The following is a 2,811-nucleotide window of genomic DNA, read 5'->3' on the forward strand; positions in this document are numbered from 1 at the left end:
CCACCGATCTGTAGGTCTCCTACCATGTCATCCCCTGTTGCCAATACCAGGTCCAGTAAGGCATTCCCCCTAGTGGGACCATGTACCTCTTGCATCAGATGGAGGTCCTGTACACAGGATAGGAACCTGCATGAACAGTGGGACTTTGCTGTCTGCATCTCCCAGCAGATGTCTGGGTAGTTTAGGTCCCCCCATGACTACCACCTCCCTAGTTTTTATGGTCTCCGAGAGCTGCCTCAGGAGCCCCAAATCTAGTTCTTCCCCTTGGTGTGGGGGTCTGTAGCAGACCCCTACCACCAAATCCCTTTCTCCTTGACCTCCATGTAACCTAACCCATAATCCTTCTACTTTCTCCTCCTCCGATTCTGTTTTGATGAGAGTCGATGTATATCGCTCATTGACATAGAGCGCCACCCCTCCCCCTCTCTTCCCCACTCTATCCTTTCTGTACAGCTTATAACCCTCAATGTGTACCGCCCAGTCATGGGAAGAATCCCACCAGGTTTCTGTTAGCCCTACTAAGTCATAGGTGTTTTCTACAAGCAGGAGTGCTAGTTCATCCTGCTTGCTCCCCATACTCCTAGCATTAGTGTATAGGCACTTGAACCCTGTGACTGGTGCCTTTGTTGCCCCCCAGCTCTGATGCCCAAAGGGCCCCTTATTGCTTACCTGCTTATTGCTTACCTGTGGTATACTGCTGTACTAAATTCCAACCCTAATTCCACCTCCAATTACATTTCTACAACCCTGGACACAATTCCAACCCTAAACATGGTCATTAACTCTCTTTTATTTTCCCCATTCAAAAATTTACCACTTTTTTTCCAACACATTTTTCCCTGAAAATATAAAAATTCTCCTGTGCAATATCTGCCATTTGCTTACTTCCAGAGATATTTGCAGCAAAAATGAAAAGTGTGTGTGTGTGAACTTGGAGGGAGGTTTTTTTTTATCCAGCTCTAACATGCAGTAACAATCTTTTCATCCTGATCCAGTCTGGGAAGAATAGTAAGAATATGCATTAAAAAATCTCAGCCTCAATTAACAAATCTGGCAATTGCCTGTAATATTTTCTCTCTGTGGTATAATTGCCTCCTTTGTTTTTCTAGAAATAACAGTAGCAAGATCCAGCAGCATAGAAGAAAAACGTTGTGGTGGTAAGTTTTTCTTTTCTGCTGTTGTAGAAACCTTACCTGTGATTTAAAAGTTGAATTATCAATTCCCCTTCTTCTCCATTTGTTCCACCTCTTGCTTTCTTTCATTTTAGTCTGCTTTCTAAATATCATATTCTCATTAATTAAACTTGCCAAGAAAGATTGTAGCTATTAGAGGCTTCCTTATTAAACAGCTGGCTGCCACTGTCTACCTTTGAGACAACAGCATTTGTTACCAGAGGGACTTATTTTCTTCTTCTTCCCCAAGGCAATCACCCTTCCTTCCTCAGAAGAAAGCCCTATTATAAGCCAGTTATATATAGGTCAAAAACCTGGAAAGTCACTGGACCAGTCCAGGATAATAATTTTGCCATCCCCCTCCATAACTTGAGATGCAAAGGAACAGCAGTGAGTCAGCCTACTAATCAATCCATTTAGTGCCTCAGACTGTATCTCCAGCTCATTATCAGACTGGCTTCCAAAACTGAATCAGATACAAAACCCATTCTAGATTACCCCAGAGCCAGTAAAACAGGTCTCAAAACAGGAAGGAAATCTTGCTGAAAAGAGCTACAAATGAAATAATACATAATAACTACACTTATTTTGGACCTGGCCACATTAAAAGTTCTGGCTTGTTGTAGCACTCTTGTGTACAGCAAGAAGCAGTTTTTCATCCAAGTAAAGGGAATGAGTTCACTAAGGAAATATGAAGGCACCAGTGAGTACAATAGGTTGTATTCTAGGATTTACTCTGCACAGATTATGTTCTGGCTTTCTCCTTTCCTCCCATGATTTAGAAATGTTTTTACCAACCTTCTGATTTCGGAGAATCTTGACATACATCTACAGGTCTAACATACCTTGATGGCCAGGTTACTTGCCTTAATCCACAGATTTTGAGCAAATGAGCACTGATTTAGGTACCTGCCAAAACCAGGACCTGCATCCAATACCCCTTTCCATGATTCAGTAACATACATCTGGTGCCCAGTTTTCAGCTTAGACACTAAAATCCTTCATTTGGGCACCACTAGTCAGATTCTGTTTTACCTTTACAAGTAAGTTTACCAGTAAGTAGGAATTTACTGAAATAGTGATTTGGTGGATTTCACGGAAATCGCAAAATCAGGTGATCTCTGCAAAATCCATGGGGAATAAAAAACAAAAAAGACAAAAAAAAAACTTCCTAAAAATAAAATGCTGGCTCCCAGTGAAACCAGCAGTCTTCCCAGCGATACAGCCTGGCACGAAGGGGGCTGCTGGCATGAAGGTGATCAGGCAAGATTGCTGCTGCCTCTGCCCCTCACCACTGATTGTCTGAGAGGGCTGCCTGTTATACGGCTCTGCCCCTCTCCACCAATTAGCAGCGAGGGGTGAGGCCATGTGATGGACAGCCTTCTCAGTAAACCAGCGACGAGGGGCGGGACCATATCATGGACAGTCCTCTCCACCAATCAGTGGTGGGGGGAGGGCCATGCCTCCTCTAGCCAATCAGAAACATGGGTGGGGGTCACCATAATAAGCCTGCAAAAATGGTGGCCTGCCCGGCAATCTGCCCTTGAAATCGGCTGGCCGCCTCCTTGAGTTGGGTAGACCCCTATGTATTAGGCATGTAATTAGACTTAGGCACCTAACAGTGATTCAGTTCATTCCT

The 2,811-nt window shown here is 43.8% G+C and overlaps 1 protein-coding gene across 3 annotated transcripts in view; it reads left to right on the top strand.

The window, feature by feature from the left end:
• SEMA5A (semaphorin 5A) overlaps positions 1-2,811 on the top strand; it is a 593,698-nt gene that overhangs the window by 583,478 nt on the left and 7,409 nt on the right. For all 3 annotated transcript variants that reach the window (XM_006015687.3, XM_025205600.1, XM_025205596.1), the window contains one exon: positions 1,110-1,157. In XM_006015687.3, coding sequence (XP_006015749.1) covers positions 1,110-1,157 — 48 coding nt within the window. The remainder of the gene's footprint in view (positions 1-1,109; positions 1,158-2,811) is intronic.

Source organism: Alligator sinensis, unplaced genomic scaffold, assembly GCF_000455745.1.
Source record: "Alligator sinensis unplaced genomic scaffold, ASM45574v1 scaffold126_1, whole genome shotgun sequence".
Taxonomy (NCBI): domain Eukaryota; kingdom Metazoa; phylum Chordata; order Crocodylia; family Alligatoridae; genus Alligator; species Alligator sinensis.